This window comes from Pongo abelii, chromosome 2 (assembly GCF_028885655.2).
Source record: "Pongo abelii isolate AG06213 chromosome 2, NHGRI_mPonAbe1-v2.0_pri, whole genome shotgun sequence".
NCBI classification, from domain to species: domain Eukaryota; kingdom Metazoa; phylum Chordata; class Mammalia; order Primates; family Hominidae; genus Pongo; species Pongo abelii.
Window position 1 is genome coordinate 13,162,697 of NC_085928.1, and position 17,838 is coordinate 13,180,534.

General features: G+C 44.9%; 1 protein-coding gene across 2 annotated transcripts in view; it reads left to right on the forward strand.

The window, feature by feature from the left end:
• ITGB5 (integrin subunit beta 5) overlaps positions 1-17,838 on the forward strand; it is a 128,768-nt gene that overhangs the window by 13,363 nt on the left and 97,567 nt on the right. For both annotated transcript variants that reach the window (XM_054551356.2, XM_024244997.3), the window contains exon 2: positions 6,921-7,006. Coding sequence is in view for 1 of the 2 variants with exons in the window: in XM_024244997.3 (XP_024100765.3) it covers positions 6,921-7,006 (86 nt within the window). In the remaining variant the exon portion in view is untranslated. The remainder of the gene's footprint in view (positions 1-6,920; positions 7,007-17,838) is intronic.

Below are 17,838 nucleotides of genomic sequence, written 5' to 3' on the forward strand. Positions count from 1 at the left end.
AGAGTTCTGTAGATGTCTATTAGGTCCGCTTGGTGCAGAGCTGAGTTCAATTCCTGGGTATCCTTGTTGACTTTCTGTCTCGTTGATCTGTCTAATGTTGACAGTGGGGTGTTAAAGTCTCCCATTATTAATGTGTGGGAGTCTAAGTCTCTTTGTAGGTCACTCAGGACTTGCTTTATGAATCTGGGTGCTCCTGTATTGGGTGCATATATATTTAGGATAGTTAGCTCTTCTTGTTGAATTAATCCCTTTACCATTATGTAATGGCCTTCTTTGTCTCTTTTGATCTTTGTTGGTTTAAAGTCTGTTTTATCAGAGACTAGGATTGCAACCCCTGCCTTTTTTTGTTTTCCATTTGCTTGGTAGATCTTCCTCCATCCTTTTATTTTGAGCCTATGTGTGTCTCTGCACGTGAGATGGGTTTCCTGAATACAGCACACTGATGGGTCTTGAGTCTTTATCCAATTTGCCAGTCTGTGTCTTTTAATTGGAGCATTTAGTCCATTTACATTTAAAGTTAATATTGTTATGTGTGAATCTGATCCTGTCATTATGATGTTAGCTGGATATTTTTCTCGTTAGTTGATGCAGTCTCTTCCTAGTCTCGATGGTCTTTACATTTCGGTATGATTTTGCAGTGGCTGGTACCGGTTGTGCCTTTCCATGTTTAGCGCTTCCTTCAGGAGCTCTTTTAGGGCAGGCCTGGTGGTGACAAAATCTCTCAGCATTTGCTTGTCTGTAAAGTATTTTATTTCTCCTTCACTTATGAAGCTTAGTTTGGCAGGATATGAAATTCTGGGTTGAAAATTCTTTTCTTTAAGAATGTTGAATATTGGCCCCCACTCTCTTCTGGCTTGTAGGGTTTCTGCCGAGAGATCCGCTGTTAGTCTGATGGGCTTCCCTTTGATGGTAACCCGACCTTTCTCTCTGGCTGCCCTTAACATTTTTTCCTTCATTTCAACTTTGGTGAATCTGACAATTATGTGTCTTGGAGTTGCCCTTCTCGAGGAGTATCTTTGTGGCGTTCTCTGTATTTCCTGAATCTGAATGTTGGCCTGCCTTGCTAGATTGGGGAAGTTCTCCTGGATAATATCCTGCAGAGTGTTTTCCAACTTGTTTCCATTCTCCCCGTCGCTTTCAGGTACACCAATCAGACGTAGATTTGGTCTTTTCACATAGTCCCACATTTCTTGGAGGCTTTGCTCGTTTCTTGTTATTCTTTTTTCTCTAAACTTCCCTTCTCGCTTCATTTCATTCATTTCATCTTCCAGGGCTGATACCCTTTCTTCCATTTGATCGCATCGGCTCCTGAGGCTTCTGCATTCTTCACGTAGTTCTCGAGCCTTGGTTTTCAGCTCCATCAGCTCCTTTAAGCACTTCTCTGTATTGGTTATTCTAGTTATACATTCTTCTAAATTTTTTTCAAAGTTTTCAACTTCTTTGCCTTTGGTTTGAATATCCTCCCGTAGCTCAGAGTAATTTGATCGTCTGAAGCCTTCTTCTCTCAGCTCGTCAAAGTCATTCTCCGTCCAGCTTTGTTCCGTTGCTGGTGAGGAACTGCGTTCCTTTGGAGGAGGAGAGGTACTCTGCTTTTTAGAGTTTCCAGTTTTTCTGCTCTGTTTTTTCCCCATCTTTGTGGTTTTATCTACTTTTGGTCTTTGATGATGGTGATGTACAGATGGGTTTTTGGTGTGGATGTCCTTTCTGTTAGTTTTCCTTCTAACAGACAGAACCCTCAGCTGCAGGTCTGTTGGAGTACCTGGCCGGCCGTGTGAGGTGTCAGTCTGCCCCTGCTGGGGGGTGCCTCCCAGTTAGGCTGCTCGGGGGTCAGGGGTCAGGAACCCACTTGAGGAGGCAGTCAGCCGGTTCTCAGATCTCCAGCTGCGTGCTGGGAGAACCACTGCTCTCCTCACAGCTGTCAGACAGGGACATTTAAGTCTGCAGAGGTTACTGCTGTCTTTTTGTTTGTCTGTGCCCTGCCCCCAGAGGTGGAGCCTACAGAGGCAGGCAGGCCTCCTTGAGCTGTGGTGGGCTCCACCCAGTTCAAGCTTCCTGGCTGCTTTGTTTACCTAAGCGAGCCTGGGCAATGGCGGGCGCCCCTCCCCCAGCCTCGCTGCCGACTTGCTGTTTGATCTCAGACTGTTGTGCTAGCAATCAGCGAGACTCCGTGGGCGTAGGACCCTCTGAGCCAGGTGCGGGCTATACTCTCCTGGGGCACCGGTTCCTAAGCCCATCGGAAAAGCACAGTATTCGGGTGGGAGTGGCCCGATTTTCCAGGTGCCGTCTGTCACCCCTGGAAGGGGAACTCCCTGACCCCTTGCGCTTCCCGAGTGAGGCAATGCCTCGCCCCTGCTTCGGCTGGCGCACGGTGCACTCACCCACTGACCTGCGCCCACTGTCTGGCACTCCCTAGTGAGATGAACACGGTAACTCAGATGGAAATGCAGAAATCACCCGTCTTCTGCGTCGCTTGCGCTGGGAGCTGTAGACCGGAGCTGTTCCTATTCGGCCATCTTGGCTCCTCCCGCCCAGTTTTCTCAAATTCCTTTCTGATGAAGGGGCTGTTACAGATCACCAGAGGACCCTAGAGCTCAGCAGGTCACACCAGCCCTACGTCCAAGATGGCAGAGGGACCACCAGGCAGGTATCCCATGTGGGCACTTGCTGGCCAGGACCCCGTCTGACCTCTTTTTAGTAGATAGGGCTCCTTGTTTCAAGTCACATACTCTCATTATCTTACATTTTCATCTATAAAAAGAGGCAATTTGACTAGCTCATCTTAAAACAATCCTAGCCCCAAGGTGCTATAATTTCATGATTTTATGGAAATGATTTTATATATCAAAGAAAAGGATATGCTCCAACGAGCCTGAGTTTGTATTTGATAAGGTTGAGGAGAGGAGGAGCAAAGTTACTTTCATTCTAGGTTTGTTTTTTTTCCCCCTGTGGATAGTGATTGCTGACAGGTACGGGGATTTGACCAAAAAATGGGACTGGCATTTTGCAACTCTTTTCCTGCACACACTTTTGTTTTTAAAGGCTTGAGTGCCTATTTGAAAATCACTGCGTGAGCCAGGTGTGGTAGCTCACGCCTGTAATCCTAGCATTTTGGGAGGCCCAGGCAGGAGGATCACTTGAGCCCAGGAGTTTGAGACCAGCCTGGGCAACATGGCAAGACCCTGTCTCCACCAAAAAAAAAAAAAAAAGATTAGCCAGGTGTGGTGGTGTGTACCTGTAGTCCCAGCTACTTGGGAGGCTGAGGTGGGAGGATCACTTGAGGCCAGGAGTTTGAGGCTACAGTGAGTTATGATCACACCACTGCACTCTAGCCTGGGCAACAGAGCCAGACCCTGTTTCAAACAAACAAAAAAACAGACAAGAAATCAAAAAAAAGAAAAGAAAACTGACTGAGTGAGTGAATTCATTTAAAATTACAAGGAGGTTGTCAGCACATATGCAGGCAGGTCCAGCTTGCCAATAGGTTGTGTTCTCAGACCATCTTGGTCCACATTTGGGCCTGGGATGGCTTTTCCTGCTGAAGTGAGGTCAGGCACGGTGGGTGGGTCCCAGCAGCACCAGAGCCTCCTGCTGCAGGCCTCCCTGGGTGAGGTAGATAAGGATGAGGAGGCCTAGGGTTCAGGGTTAGGGCTGGTGGAAACCTTTGTTCTCACTCCCTGTGGGTTCTCAAAGTCTCTCTTCCTTTCTTTGTAGCCTCTCAGCTTCTGCCTGTTTCTCCCTTCCCTCTCGTCCTAGCTACCATCCTTATGCCAATTGGTATTTCTTCCTTCTAAAATCCCTGGGGTGACATGATAAAGCTTCCTTCCCCTACCACCACCTCCTGCACCCACCCCTCTCCCAGTCAGCAGTTTTGCCGTTTGCGATTTCTGTGTTTTTACTGCTAGTGACAAAGGAGAAGCAGGGAGTTAAAATTAGCAAGTTAGGGAAATGTTCCAGTTGCAAGATATTGGTTTTTTTTTTTTTAACCCCTATTTTGGCATTTCTTCTCTTCTACTTTTTAAATTTTTCTTTTCTTTTTCCAGCTTTATGGAGGTATAGTTGACAAATAAAAATTGTATATATTTACAGCATATGATATGATGTTTTATTATATGTATATATTTGTAGTGATTACTACCATCCAGCTAATTCACGTATTCATCACCTCCCATAGTTGTCTTTTTGTGTGTGTGGTGAAAGTATTTAAGATCTACTCTCTTAGCAATTCTCAAGTATACAATACATTATTATGAACTATAGTCACCATTCTGCACAATAGTTCTCCAGAGCTTATTCATTGTCTGTAACTGAAACTTTGTACCCTTTAACCATCTCCCCTTTCTCCATCCCACCTCAACCCCACCAGCCATGGCAACAACCATTTTACTCTCTGTATTTCTGAGTTCAATTTTTTTCCTCTCCATGTATAAGTGACATAATGCAGTATGTCTTTCTGTGCCTTACTTAATAGTGTCCTCCAGGTTCATCCAAGTTGTCACAAATGACAGGATTTTCTCCATTTTTTAAGGCTGAATAGATTACATTGTATGTATATACCACTTTTAAAAATACCACATTTTCTTTATTCATCTGTCTATTGATTCCATATCTTGGCTGTTATGAATAGTGCTGCAAGGAACATGAGAGTGCAGGTATGTCTTTGACATACTGATTTCATTTTCTTTGACTATATACCCCGAAGTGGAATTGCTGGAACACATAGTACTTCTGGTTTAAGGAACCTTCATATCATTTTCCATAATAGCTATACTAATTTACATTCCCACCAACAGTGTACAGAGTCTCCCTGGTTCCCTTTTATCCACATTCTTGCTAGCACTGGCTATCTTTTGTCTTTTTTTTTTTTTTTTTTTTTTGAGACAGAGTCTTGCTCTGTCACCCAGGATGGAGTGCAGTGGCACTGTCTCGGCTCACTGCGGCCTCCGTCTCCTGGGTTCAAGTGATTCTCGTGCCTCAGCCTCTCGAGTAGCTGGGATTAGGAGGTGCACCACCACACCCAGCTGATTTTTGTATTTTTTGTAGAGACAGGGTTTCACCATATTGCCCAGGCTGGTCTCTAATCCCTGATCTTAGGTGATCCGCCCACTCGGCCTCATAAAGTGCTAGTATTACAGGCGTGAGCCACGGTGCCTGGCCCATTGCTCATTTTTCTAACTGGGTTATTTTGTTTTCTTAATATTGAGTTGTTTGAATTCTTTATGTATTTGGATGTTAACCACTTATCAGATGTGTGGTTTGCAAATATTCTCTCGCATATATAGAGAATATATATATATATATATAGTGATATATATATATATATATAGTGATATATATATAGTGATATATATATATAGTGATATATATATAGAGAGAATATATATATAATATAGAGAATATTGCAAATATTCTCTCGCATATATAGGTTTCTCTGCTCTGTTGATTGTTTCCTTTGCTGTGCAGAAGCTTTTTAGTTTGATAGAATTCCATTTGCCTATTTTCATTTTTGTTGCCTGTGCTTCTGGGATAATATTAAAAAAGTCATTGCCTAGTCTGATGCTGGAGAGCTTTTTTCATATGTTTTCTTTTGGTAGTTTTACATTTCAGGTGTTATATTTAAGGTTTTAAACCATATTGAGTTGATTTTTTAAATATAGTGTGAGATAAGGGTTCAGTTTCATCCTTCTGTATATGGATATCTGGTTGTCCTAAAACCATTTATTGAACAGACTGGCCTTTCCCCATTGTGTGTTCTTGACAACTTTGTTGAATTTATTTCTGGGCACTTTATTCCATTCCATTGGTCTACATGTCTGTTTTTATGCCAGTACTATGCTGTTTTAATTACAGTTGCTTTGTAGTATATTTTGAAATCAGGTAATACAATGCTTCCACCTTTGTTCTTCTTGCTTAAGATTGTTTTGGCTATTTGGGTTTCATACAAACTTTTGCGGTTTTATAAAAATTTTAGGATTGTTTTTTCTATTTCTGTGAAAAATAACATTGGGATTTTGATAAAGAGTGAATTAAATTTTTAGACTGGATAGCATGGACATTTTGACAATATTAATTCTTCCAAACCATAAGCACAGGATATCTTTCCATTTTGGGGATATTCTTCAGTTTCTTTTTCTTTCTTTCTTTTTTTTTTTTGGCTTTTGAGACTGGGTCTCCCTCTGTTGCCAAGGCTAGAGTGCAGTGGTATGATCATGGCTCAAAGTGTATACTACCACACCTGGTGAAATTTTGTTTTTCTTAGAGACAGGGACCCTATGTTGCCTAGGCTGGTTTCAGACTCCTAGGCTCAAGCAGTCCTCTTGCTTTCGCCTCCAAAATGTTGGGATTATTATAGGCATGAGCCACCGTGCCCAGCCTTGGGTTTTTTTATTTGACCTATTAATAGATACATTGAATCAATGGATTTCCTCTATCTTAATTCAACATTGTATTCCTGGGATACATGGCTTCTTTCGGTACACTGTACATTTTGATGTGAGAGTATTTGATTTAGAATTTTATTTTTTAAAGAAAATTCCTGAATAAAACCAATGTATTCTTTTTTCTTTTCTTTTTCTTTTTGGTACTATTTTTGTCATTTTGGATAGACTAAGTGTAAAGGGGCCTTGTTCTCTCTCAGCAAGAGAGGATTTGCTGAGTTATGGGGAAAATGGGAATCCAAGTGGGTCTAGCAGAAGATAGGGAAATCGCTAACACAAGCGTGCATGCTTGGTGAATGCTTCAAAAACTCAATGTTCAGCTTTAGCAAATGAGCCTTAACCTGCAATTAGCAGTGGGACCTGCACCCTTTAGACTCAGAGAGGCTTCCTGTTAAAGAAGGATGTAATTCCCCCAACTATTCAAAGTCTTGATCCATGAAATTTATAGCCAGGAACTAATTAGTGCATCTTTATCTTGCTTTAAAGGTCTCAACATATGCACTAGTGGAAGTGCCAGCTCATGTGAAGAATGTCTGCTAATCCACCCAAAATGTTCCTGGTGCTTCAAAGAGGTATGTAGGTGGGAGAGGGGAGGAAGAAGGGAAGGAATGTTGTGAGGGTGAGGGTGAGGAGGAGGCAACACCACAACACACCAATTCACTATACATAAAAATCCTGTGCAGATTCTGTAAGCTGCCTCTTCCCCATCAGGCCAGAGCGATGACAAATCCAAGTTTATGAGACAATAAGATAAACTGGGTTTCTTGATACTGTGGAATGCTAATCCTGTTTTGGGGAAACAAGACTTTCCTTCCCTTTTGTTTGGAAACCAATTAGGATTCATCTATAGTTTTCTGATCCTTTGGTATAAGAACTCCAAAAGACCTGAGCTTGTGAATTGAGTTTGTTGCATAATGATTCAAAACATATCTAGATGGCTGGCATGTTGGTGGAGGCCAGTCATCTTAGTGTGCTTACTTGAGAATAAATATGAGGAATTAGCCTTTATGGAATGATTTTATTTAAAAATAATGGCTGCCATTTCTTTAAGCCTTTTAGGAAGAGATATAGGTTTGGGACAATGTTAGGCTATTGGTGTCATAAAGCAATGTGGGCTGGGTACTGTGGCTCATGCCAGCATTGTGGGAGGCCAAGGCAGGAGGATCGCTTGAGGCTTGAGCTCAGGAGTTTGAGTCCAGCCTAGACAACATAGCGAGACTCTATCTCTACTAAATAAATCAGGAAAGAAAGAAAGAGAGAGGGAGGGAGGAAGGAAGGAGGGAAGGAAATGTAACTTGGTGGACTAATCTGAAAATGATCGATTTCTAAATTTCCTTTCTTGAAGGAAATTTCTGGGTCACAAACCCTCCCTGTAAAAGTGCCCCATTAAGGTTATTTGTAAAAGAATCCAGGACTTTTGGACTGGCTCAGTCTGCAGTGCAGTGTGTGGTCCCTGTCAGGAGGACCGAGAGATGGCTCTCGGGAGGCTGGGGTTAGTCTCCATCATGGCAGCCTCAGAGGTCTAGGGATTCCTTTAACCTATGATGGCTAAAAATGATCATGTGGGGACCCTACTAGATGTCATACACTTTGTACATCATACAATATCTCTGATCCTCACAACAGCTCTGTCAGGTGGGTGTAATACACTTGTTTTATTGATGAAAATCTCAGACTCAGAGCAGTAAAGTGACTCACTCAAGGTCACACAAGTGTGCCAAAGCTGGGGTTTTAATCTGACCTCTGAGCCCAAGCTTTTCCCTCCAGACTATATGGCCTCTTGCTTGTTATATGAACTCTCTAAAATGTCAATTTTAAAACTTTGGGAGTTCTCAATTTACTTTGAGAGCAGAATCTTTCCAACATATAAATCTTTAATCGTATTTGTGATTAATTGTACCATCTTTGTTATCACCCTTCTTTAAAATCTTCCTTTTGTTCTCTATGACCTGCAGGGCAGATCCAAGCTCTGTGGCTCTTGCCTTTCTCCTACCATCATCTCTTGTCTGACCCGACATTTAGCCAGAGGGAACCACCTGCAGATACCCAGAGAGCCCAGCTTGAGAAACCCTGCCTGACTTCCCGGTGTTGCTCCTCTCCCTGGACAGCCTTCCTGGCTTTTTCTTCCTCCTTTCCTTCTTTTATTTATTTATTTATTTATTTATTTATTTATTTATTTATTTATATTTTTAGAGACAGGATCTTGCTCTGTCACCCAGGCTAGAATACAGTGATGCGATCATAGCTCACTACAGCTTCCATCTCCTGGGCTCAAGTAATCCTCCCACCTCAGCCACCAGGTAGCTGGGACTACAGGTGTGTGCCACTGTGCTCGGCTAATTAAAAAAAAATCTTTTAGAGATGGGATCTCTCTCTGTTTCCCAGTCTTGTCTGAAACACCAGGCCTCAAATGATTCTCTTGCCTTGGCCTTCCAAAGTGCTGGGATTACAGATGTGAGTCACCATGCCCGGCCCCTCCTTTCCTTGACTGATACTTTGTTTTATTGATTTTAAGAATCAATTACGCCAGGCATGGTGGCTCACTTCTGTAATCCTAGTACTTTGGGAGGCTGAGACAGGCAGACCACAAGGTCAGGAGTTCGAGACCAGCCTGGCCAATATGGTGAAACCCCATCTCTATTAAAGTTATAAAAAAATTAGCCAGGCATGGTGGCATGTGCCTGTAATCCCAGCTACTTGGGAGGCTGAGGCAGGAGAATCGCTTGAACCTGGGAGGTGAAGGTTGCAGTGACCTGAGATCAGGCCATTGCACTCCAGCCTGGGCAACAGGGCGAGACTCTGTCTCAAAAAAAAAAAATCAATTCAGGCCCATTGTGCAGTGGCTCACACCTGTAATCCCAGCACTTTGGGAAGCTAAGGTGAGTGGATTGCTTGAGCTCAGAAGTTCAAGACCAGCCTGGGCAACATGACGAAACCCCATCTCTACAAAAAATACACAAAATTAGCTGGGTGTGCTAGTGCATGTCTGTAGTCCCAGCTACTTGGGGGGCTCAGGTGGGAGGATCACTTGAGCCCAGGAGGAGGAGCTGTAGTGAGCCGAGATTGTGCCACTGCACTCCAGCCTGGGCGACAAAGCAAGACCCTGTCTCAAAAAAGAAAAAAAATTGAATCAGTTCAACCTCATCTACTCCATAATGACCTGCGTACCTGACTGTCTCCATCTGTCTATCCATTCATTTATCCATCCATCCATCCATCTGTCTATTTATCTGTGTATCCATTTGATATGAGAATGTATGAGAATGTAAGCTCCCTCCACTGGAGTGTAAGGGGCAGGGGTTCTTTTTTTTTTTCTTTTTCTTTTTTTTTTCTTTTGAGATGGGGTCTCACTCTGTAGCCCAGGCTGGATGGAGTGCAGTGGCATGATCTCGGCTCACTGCCACCTCCACCTCCTGGGTTTAATTAATTCTCTGCCTCAGCCTCCTGAGTAGCTGAGATTACAGGCACGTGCCACCACGCCTGGCTAGTTTTTGTATTTTTAGTAGAGACGGGGTTTCACCATCTTGACCAGGCTGGTCTTGAACTCCTGACCTCGTGATCCACCCACCTCGGCCTCCCAAAGTGCTGGGATTATAGGCGTGATCCACCATGCCCGGCTGGGGCAGGGGTTCTATCTGTTTTCTTTATTGCTGTATTCCTGAATGGTGCTTACCATGTAGTAGTTGCGCAAAGGATTTCACTGGATGGGTATTTATTATGTGTCTGGTAGGCCTGCACCTACCAGACACACGATAAATACTACCTCTTTGTCTCTGTGTACTCTGTGCTTCTTTAGCACTTATAACCTCTTTTTGTTTTAATTTGTTTTCATGCCTGTTACCAACTAAATCATCATCTCCTTGAGAAACTAAACTGTCTTGTTCATCTTGGATACCCAGTATCCAGCCAAGAATCTGGCAGGAATTTGTATTTGATATAAGAGTACTGTTAAAAAGACATGGAGTTAGAAAAACCAAAGTTTCAATCAGCTTTGCCATGATTTACTCTTAATTTCTTGATATGTAGAATGAAGGTGACTGTTCCCACCCTCCAGCATGACTGGGAGTGTAAAATGAGATAGGTGCATGAGAGGACTTGTGAACAAGGCTGATTAGCTGAGCCTCCTGAATGGCTGCCACTGCCATCCATGAGTATTTTCTAGTGACGTGTGGCTAGAAAATCCAGAAGTCAGGTCCATTTTTACTTTAAGCAGCTTCCTTCCTTGTGCTAGTACTTCCACAAGTCAGACTTCCTGATACTGATAGTAAATGAAGGTGTCCCTAGGAGCTTGTTATCACCCCAGCCCACACTTAGGTTCCCTGTCTAGCCCACTGGGCTCCCTCTCTGCTCATCGGGAGCCTCATTCTTAGCTGAGGAAATTCCTGTGATCCCTGCCCTGGAATGCAGCTTCCCGTCTTCTTTGGGGGTGACCTTTCCGCAGGGCATGGGTGTGTTTTAGAGAGCCAGGTTAGGAGAATTCAGGAATGGTTATTTATTTATTTATTTATTTATTTGAGGCAGGGTCTCACTCTCATCATCCAGGCTGGAGAGCAGTGATGCAATCATGGCTCACTCCAGCCTCAACCTCCCAGTCCCAGGTGACTCTCCCATCCAACTTCCTGAGTAGCTGGGATTACAGGTGCGTGCCACCATACCTGGCTAATTTTTGTATTTTTAGTGGAGATGGGGTTTCACCATGTTGCCCAGGCTGGTCTCGAACTCCTGGGCTCAAGTGATCTGCCTGCCTCTGCCTCCCAAAGTGCTGGGATTATAGGCGTAAGCCACCATGCCTGGCCACGAGTGGTTTTGATGAACCCCTACCCCTTAGCAAGACAGAGTAAGTGTGGCTGGGTGCCTTCTTAACCATGTATCCCAGGACATCATCAAAGATGTAATGAGCATATGATATGTGTGTACACTGAGGGTTGCTGTCCAGTAGACAGCCGGTGAGGGCCAGGTTCCCAACCTATGAGGATGAATCCCATGGCACATTCCATGGGGATTCTCCTGCTCTAGATCCCATGAAGACTTACCCTTATTTTACTTGAAGTGGGCATGGGGACTCCTTATCCCTGCATTTCACGTTCCTTGTAACCTAATTCCATGCCTGCTGGCTCTGTCTCCTCCCACAGGCATGATGTGTGAGTCCACCAGTGTCCTTCCCCACCACCCCCTGCACGGTGCTCTTGCTGGTTCTTTCTTAGTTGGCTCTGTGTCACATCAGCCCTGGCTGTCTTGCCTTTGTTTACTTTTTTTTTTTTTCATTTTTAATCATTTAGTTTATTTGTTTTCTGAGACAGGGTCTTACTCTGTTGCCCAGGCTGCAGTGCAGTGGTGTGATCATAGCTCACTGCAGCCTCAATCTCTCAGACTCAAGTGATCCTGCCACCTTAGCCTCCCAAGTAGCTGGGACTATAGGCCTATTCCACAACATCCAGGCAAGTTTTTGATTTTTTTTTTTTTTTTTGATAGAGAACAGGTCTCACTATGTTGCCCAGGCTGGTCTTGAACTCCTGGTCTCAAGTGATCCTCTTGCCTTGGCTTCCCAATGTGCTGGGATTACAGACAGTGAGCCACTGTGCCTGGCCCTCTTGCCTTTGTTTTCTCACCATGGTTTACCTGAGGGTTTCAGACTTACTCTCTGCCCTCATATCCAGAGTCGCCAGACTCTCCCCTACTCTGAGACCAGGATGTGTGGGTCACTGCCTGTCTTGGCCTGTCAGTGCTGCCCCTGCCTCTCTGCAACACACTCTCTACCTTGTTCTAGACAGCCTTGGCTGCTTGCTTCTCAGCCAGCTGAGTCTCAGCCCTTACGGTGCTGTTTGTACAGCACAGCTTAAGACACACGTATTAGTCTGTTCTCACATTGCTATAAGGAAATACCCAAGACTGGGTAATTTATAAAGGAAAGGGGTTCAATTGACTCACAGTTCAGCATGGCTGGGGAGGCCTTAGGAAACTTACAATGGTGGTGGAAGGTGAAGGGGAAGCAATGCACCTTCTTCACAAGGTGTCAGGAAGGAGAAGTGCCGAGCAAAGGGGGAAGAGCCCCTTATAAAACCATCAGATCGCAGGAGAACTCACTCACCATCAAGAGAACAGCATGGGGGAAACCGCCCCCATGATTCAGTTACCTCCACTTGGTCTCTCCCTTGATATGTGAGGATTATGGGGATTATAGGGATTACAATTCAACATGAGATTTGGGTGGGAACACAAAGCCTAAACATCAACACACAACAAACCCTAGCAGTTTATGATCTATTTTGTCCATCATTTTTTAAAATGGACATTTTGTTTCCCCTCTAAGATTGTAAATTTTACAGCCCAGCCAGTTGTCATGAGGAATGTGCCTGGAGGAGAGTGTGCGGATGCTTTCAAGCAGGGCCTAGGGGTAGCCCACATTCTTCCTACTCACACTGTTGTCTAAAACCCAGCCACATGGCAATGCCTAAGTGCAGTAAGAACTGGGAGACTTGCTCTAGCTTTGTGCTCCAGAAGAAAGGGAGAATGGGCTCAGTGTACTGGCAGCTTATGCTCATGTCACTTGCAAGAGGACAGTGGTTTGGGAGAAGTGGGCAAGGTTTAGGGATCCGTGCTCCCTGTGGGAAAGCAGGGTTGGGGAAAGCAACAGAGGAGGCAAAGGCAGACAGAAATTGCACTTAGGGCTTGCAGAAGTTGGGAGGTTGTCAGGGTGTGAATATGAGGCTCCATGAAATGGTATGGCTGTGGGCAGTACCAGGCTACTGTGAAATCCAGAAGGACCAGGTTAGGCAAGGCCACCACTGTGGAGCTGAATTCCCACAGGGAGAAGAACAATGAGGCCTGGAGTATTTGGATGCATGGAAATGGGGTCGGGCATGGGAGAAGACTAGTGAAGCCTGGGCTGGGGTGAGCGGTCTTTGCCTGGGGAAGTGGATGTGGAGAAGAAGCAATGAAGCATCAGTAGGATTGGAGGTAGGAGCATGAGGAGGGAGACAGGTGAGAGGCTGGGAAGCAAGATGGGCCAACTGAAATGAAAAGAATCAATATTCAATCCAGCTCACATAAACTATAGATTCTTTAAAGAACATCTCCCTGTGGTCAGATTAAATGAAAAAATAATATTGGCCTATTGTAGACACTTCATAAGTATTTGTTCAATGAATTAATAAGTCCATTGAAAGCTGGCAGAGGGATTTCTGCATCCCCCAGGCAGGGAGTATACGTGGCAGTGTGTTGCTGGCACACAACACACATTTTGGTTGTCATCAGCTACCTTCCCCTCAAATCCCTGAGGGTTCTGCCAAGTTGGAGCTGCAGGCGTGGCTGGTCAGGGGGCCAGGCCCTGCCGTATCCCAGCCGGAAAGGTCGGCCTCAGCAAGAAGCCAGCTCCCTGCCTGCGTCCACTTCTCCCCTGAGCTCTCTGCCTGTTTCCCAGTTTGTTTCTTCCCTCTTCATCCCAGGGATTGGGCATGCTGGCCTCCTTTCTTGCTTGGGTTCCTTTTGTTCAAGGGCCTACAGTTTCTCAACTCTTCTACTCTGTTTCAGAAACAAACAAGAATTTGTCTATTCCCCCAAAACAATCACCCTCACCTTTTTAGAGTTTTAGCCTTCAGCAATAGTAGGCAGGATGGCACTCAAATAATGTTATGTCTGGTCTGGCACAGAGGAACCTTAATGCACTGGCTGTGATGCTGGACAGCCCAAGCACCCATTGAGCACTAGCCTTGACGGCTGGGTAAGAGACCTTGATTAGCAAAAAATATATAGGGGAGCTGGGCATGGTGGCTCATGCCTGTAATCCCAGCACTTTAGGAGGCTGAAGCGGGTGGATCACTTGAACTCAGGAGTTCAAGACCAGCCTGGCCAACATGGCTAAACCCCATCTCTACTAAAAATACAAAAATTAGCCAGGCATAGCAGTGGGTGCCTGTAGTCCCAGCTATTCGGGAGGCTGAGGCATGAGAATCACTTGACCCCAGGAGGCAGAAGTTGCAGTGAGCCGAGATCACACCACTGCACTCCAGCCTAGGTGACAGAGCGAGATTCCATCTCAAAAACAAACAAACAAACAAAATATATATGGAGTCAGGTGTTAACATATTATAATAAGTAGCAGACCTCATCTTATCCTCCATGTAACAGTGATGATGGGGTGAGTGAGCATGGTGGCTTACAATAAGTAGCAAACACCAGTGTTGTAACAAACTAAAAACAATCTAAATTTTAAACACCTCTCTTTTCTCTTTTATGTTATTACCACTTAGTAACTAAAAGCAGCAAAAGGCCAGGCATGGTGGCTCACGCCTATAATCCCAGCACTTCAGGAGGCTGAGGTGAGAGGATTGCTTGAGCCCGGGAGTTGTAGACCAGCCTGGGCAACATAGTGAGACCTGGTCTCTACAAAAAAAAGTAAAAAATCAGTGGGATATGGTGGCACCTGCCTATAGTCCCAGCTACTTGGGAGGCTGAGGTGGGGAGACAGCTTGAGCCTGGGAAGTTGAAGCTGCAGTGAGTGGCAATCACGTCACTGCACTCCAGCCTGGGCGACAGAGCGAGACCCAGTCTCTCAGAAAAATAAATAAATAAATAAATAAAAATAAAAAAGGCTGCAAAGGACACTTCAACTTTCTGTTTCCATTCTGCTGCTTTTCCCCTTTGGAGAGTTTGATAAGGGCATTTCTGGAGACCAGGGATCAATGCTTTGTTTGTGTGCAGGAACCTCTTCCAGCATAGAGCATGGGGAGCATCTGCAAGCAGTTGTGTTGTGGCCCATCAGAAGCCCATCCTTCTTGCTTCGGTTCCTTTTGTTCAAGGAACAAAAGGTTTCCATTTTTCACTGATGAGATGAAGTCTCCCCTCCTCTTCTATAAGTTGAGGCCCCTCTGTACCTGTTTCTCTGCAAGAGGATATTTATCCCTCATGTTTGGTAGGTAACAGATCTCTGTATTTGGGGCAGCAAAGAAATGCTGCCTTCAGAAGGATGGAATCTGTGGGACCAAAGTTAGTTTCCTGCTGCAGAACTTGGCAGTGGCCTTGGCTAAAATGGGAGGCACATGCTGCAAAGAGCACTGGATTTGGGCCCAAGAAGCTAGGGCCAGATGAACTTCAACTTCTTAGGTGAACTTAGGCTGGTGGACCTCTGATTCCCCACCTGTGGAAGCCAGGGGATGGCACCAGGTGATGCAGTCAAGGGCCCTTCCCCTTGGAACTTGCTATGTCTGACACCTGGCAGAGGGTCTGAGTGTCAGGTCTCTGGGATCTGAAGCTGTTACACCATCAGACATCAGGATGTCATTCATGTGAGGAGGACTTTCTTTTTCTTTTTTTTTTTTTCAACTTTCATGTTAGATACAGAGGGTACTTGTGCAGGTTTGTTATATGGGTGTATTGCACTCTAAGCAGTGAGCGTAGTACCCAATAAGTAGTTTTTCGACCCATAAACCCTCCTGTCCCAGTAGTTCACAGTATCTGTTGTTCCCATGTTTATGTCTGTGGGTGCTCAATGTTTAGGTCCCACTGATAAGTGAAAACGTGGTATTTGGTTTTCTATTCCTGCATTAATTTGCTTAGGAAGGAGGGTTTTCTTAAACATGAGTCTGCCTTTTCTCTAAGGCTTTATGATGTGAGGCATCCATATTCATGAATTTGGAGCTTAGAAATGTAGGTATTGAGGGGCCGGATGTGGTGGCTCACACCTGTAATCCCAGCACTTTGGGAGGTTGAGGCAGGTGGATCACGAGGTCAGAAGATCAAGACTATCCTGGCTAACACGGTGAAACCCCGTCTCTACTAAAAATACAAAAAATTAGCTGGGCGTGGTGGCGGGCGCCTGTAGTCCCAGCTAGTCGAGAGGATGAGGCAGGAGAATGGCGTGAACCTGGGAGGTGGAGCTTGCAGTGAGCCGAGATCGCGCCACTCCAGCCCGGACGACAGAGCGAGACTCTGTCTCAAAAAATATATATATATATAGGTCTTGAGACACTTTCTCTTCCTTCCTTCCTTCCTTCCTTCCTTCGTTTCTTTTTTTTTTTTTTTTTTTACCTTAAAGTATGAAGGGTTAAGAGACATTTTCCTGATTTATAATGTTTGTGTACCTGGAAGGTCATAGCCATTACTAGATATGCCTCTGGTCTCTGTCATTTTGGTTTTCTCTCTTTAAATATGCATCTATCCTTGTTCAAAATTAAAATATCTAGGCCAGGTGTTGTGGCTCATGCCTGTAATCCCAGCATTTTGGGCGGCCATGGCGATCATCTGAGGTCAGGAGTTCGAGACCAGCCTGGTCAATATGGCAAAACGCTGTCTCTACTAAAAATACAAAAATTAGCCAGGCATAGTAGCACATGCTTGTAATCCCAGCTACTCAGGAGGCTAAGGCGGCAGGATCACTTGAACCCAGGAGGCAGAGGTTGCAGTGAGCTGAGATTGCACTCCAGCCTGGGTGACAGAGTGAGACTCTGTATCAAAAATAAAAATAAAACCAAAAATACCTAGAAAGGAACACATGGAATAGAGGCGAAGCTCTTGGCTTGTGGCCTAACACCCTCTGTTGAGGTCTGCAGCACTCTCAGTTCCTTTTCTTGGGCAACAAGAACCTATAGCTACAAATCAGTTATGGCTTACTCCTTCCTTATAGGGTCAAAAATAAATCAAAAGAAATTAGTCACAGCAATTTTTTGGACTCCATGCCAAAAGAGATCTTTAACTCTTAGGGGAATTTCCCTGTTAAGGTAGCTGCCTTACCCTCAAAAGCTTTATCAGACCTGCCTTGCCCCATGGTGGCTCTGAGTCCCTAGAGCTCTGAGACAATAATGACAGGACTCGATATATAGGTAAAGATGCCTCAAAGTTGTTGAGCACATCAACAAAACCATATGGCCTGACCTAGGTAGCAAGACGGCGAACTTTGACACTGATGATAGAGATGCATGGCACTGAGAAGAAATCTAACTTTGGTCTGCATGGCATATGGGGCGTCCTTTGCTGTCTATAAAGCTGGAGTTGCTGAGAATAGGCGCTCTCTTTGTACCATCATGTTGCTGACTTGGTCTGCACTTCTCAAGTCAGTGCAACCCTGCAAGTTGCAGCTTTCATGTGACTAATGGTGGTTTCCACACTGGCAACCAGGTGACAGTGCAGGAACCCATGATTCTTGTTGGTGCAGCTAACTTCAGGGAAGCCTCGTATGCACTGGAGCTGAGGTTTATCACAGCCTCAGCTGAAGAATGTTTTTAAGGAGAAACATGGGAAAACTGCTACCAGTGAAGGGCATGAAGAAGGGCTTTGCTCCTAACATCCTAGAGAATAAAGAAGCCCCAGAGCTGCTACAGCGTGCACTTGGGAAAGCCAGCGACACTACTAGTGTTGTAATCGGCACTGACCTGGCCACCTCACAGTTCTTCAGGTCTGGGAAATATGA